Here is a 2,494-nt window from a genome sequence, read left to right as displayed (position 1 = left end):
CTATGCTTTTACTTTCTTTTTTTTTTACCTCATTTATTCGAAATATGAGAAGCCAAAAAAAAATAAAAAGAGTAAATTATCAGATTACAACACTTTAAAGTTAAAGAAAAATTCTTTATGAAGCTGGTGTGCAAAATACATCTTTCATGTTATTGATATGATAAGATTTGATTTGTTAAAAAAATTTAAAATTAAAATCTCTTACATAAAATGGAGAGGGTGGTTTGGATTGACGAACTAAAGTTAAAAATTAAAATACTTGTTATAAATAATCAACCTCAAAAGTCCACATCAACCATATGAAAGGTTAGGACACGAGTACATGATTAGGTCAACTATCATATAGTATGGTGTTTTTGGTACCGCCGAAATACATTGTATGGCCACTCAACTTAACCGAGAAAGTTTCTTAAAAAAAAAAAAAATCCTTAACCGAGACATTCATGGGCCTTGGCCCATTCAAAGTTCTGGTATTTGAATGTTTCCCCATAGGCCCAGTTTATGGTCTTCAAAAGGAATTCAAGTTAAAATCATGAGACTTTTCGGTTTTGAGGCACAACGGTAACAGCCTCTCGCAAGTCGCCAGCCTTGGCTTGTGTTAGAAAATCATGGGAAAAGTCTCTGGGCATCTTTGTTTGTAACAAAAAACTCAAGAAATGCAAATAGCTAAATTATAAATAAAACAACTGTCAGAGGAAAGTGTATAGTTGTATCTTGTCGGCTTGAGCATGCTAGCAATTGACACTGTCGTATGGTTTACATTTTGTCTCCTGGAAAGGGTGGTTTGATATGTAGCTAAACATTGGTAGTTCATTTTACCGATAAATTTATTGCTTGATAGTGTTGTGAATGTAGGGACTCACGAGCGAAAATGAGAAACTGCGTCCACAGGTGCGTGGTTGATGATAACATGAACAAATTCGTATCTGTTTTGACGATCTAATTATGCAAAATATATTGTAATTTTTATATGCATCTGTCTTCCAACATTGATAATCAAACATTATGTTTGGCATAGACGAAAAAAAGAAGTAAAACTGTAATCATGGAATTTGGTTTTGAGGGCTAGTAGGAGAAGATGGAGGGACATATGGTATCCAAGTTCTTGGGTCCCCAAGATTAAATATTGGTGGAGGTGGAGAGAATGTAGGGATGTGAGGTATCCAAGTTCTTGGGTCTCTTAGATTAAAGGCAGGTGGAGGCGGAGGGGAAAAAAGAGATGTAGTAGGTGGAAAAGGGGGGAATCGTGGGAATGGAAAGGGCAAAGATGGTGGGTTTGGAAATGGTAATGGAGGGAAAGGAAAAGATGGAAAAGGAGGAAGTGGAGGGAAGGGCAATGAGGAGAAAGGTGGTAGTGGAGGAAAGGGCAATGGAGGGAGGGGGGGTAGTGGTGGGAAGGGAAATTGAGGTAAAGGGGGCCAAGGGAATCCACTTGGTGGGAAAAATGGAAGAAAGCACTTTGAGGAGTCCAAAGAGTTCTGCAATTCCTTCCGATTTCCACATAAGGTAGTGTTCTTCTTAGATGGCCAGAAACTCAGTGCATTCAAGTTGTATATGCAGAGATTATCTTGCTTAGACTTGACTGATATCACATTTGACGAGATCTTCAAACCAGGGACGTTGCAGGCTGAAGATGGGCTCCCTATCAAGCTAGCCTGGCACAATGATGTTACTGCCAGACCTTCTACGCAGTTCACCCCATCGATTGTTGGTATTTCTAGCGTATATACTCCGTGTTTATCTGTGGTTCTGTTGACTGAGAATGTGATCTGTTCCGTGGTTCTGGGTGAGTTTGCTCTGAATTTGCACTGTAATTGAACATCCGCACCTAATCAATCCAACAAAAGCACACATTTGAAAAATTGGAAGTTGAATTTCATTCGAAGTACGAAACTTTGAGACCAGTTTTTGGTTTTAAGAGCCCAATTACCTGGCATGAAGTAGCTGTGCCTAGAGAAAGTGTTGCTGGAGCAGATATCACAGTAAACCACACCCACTACGGTGATCCGAGAGACAGGATTTGGTGGTTGAGCTAGGAGTGAAATTGGATGAAAGAACAGAGATGCAAAAAGGAGGAAAACTACAAGATCCATGGGAGCCAAATTTGGAGAAGGTGGAAAGAAGCTTCTAAGAAAGCATCAATGGTATAACTGATGCTCCATAAAGGCATCCGAAGCATTACTATATAGGTGAGGAATTCTGATCACTGTGCATATAATGAGCCCGTGAGTAGTGGGTGCCAGGACCAACTGTTACCAGAGAGCTAAAATGCTTTATCTATTCACTACAAACAAAGACATGTGAAGAACCGTTTTTGGCAGATTGCGCAGTGGAAGAGAGTGTGAAAGGGTTATAGCTCTGTAGCAGATTAACTAATACCTGTGGGGTTTGATTTTGAGGTCTGTAATTTCCCATGTTGGAGAACACCAAAGCTTGGAGGCCCATGTTGCTGTGGAAGAGTGAAAATTTTCGTTGTTTCTGCAGGGAAGCTTGC

The 2,494-nt window shown here is 39.8% G+C and overlaps 1 protein-coding gene across 1 annotated transcript; it reads right to left on the bottom strand.

Annotated features, from left to right (window-relative positions):
• Positions 1–906: 906 nt before the first annotated feature.
• Positions 907–2,235, bottom strand: LOC108984354 (proline-rich protein 4-like). Its single transcript, XM_018956283.2, has 2 exons — positions 1,931–2,235; positions 907–1,828 (listed from the first exon to the last, which is right to left on the bottom strand). The coding sequence occupies exons 1-2, from the start codon at positions 2,091–2,093 to the stop codon at positions 1,044–1,046; spliced, it is 948 nt and encodes a 315-aa protein (XP_018811828.2). The 5' UTR covers positions 2,094–2,235; the 3' UTR covers positions 907–1,043.
• Positions 2,236–2,494: the final 259 nt, after the last annotated feature.

Source organism: Juglans regia, chromosome 13 (genome assembly GCF_001411555.2).
Source record: "Juglans regia cultivar Chandler chromosome 13, Walnut 2.0, whole genome shotgun sequence".
NCBI lineage: Eukaryota > Viridiplantae > Streptophyta > Magnoliopsida > Fagales > Juglandaceae > Juglans > Juglans regia.
This window is presented reverse-complemented; position numbering and strand designations above follow the sequence as displayed.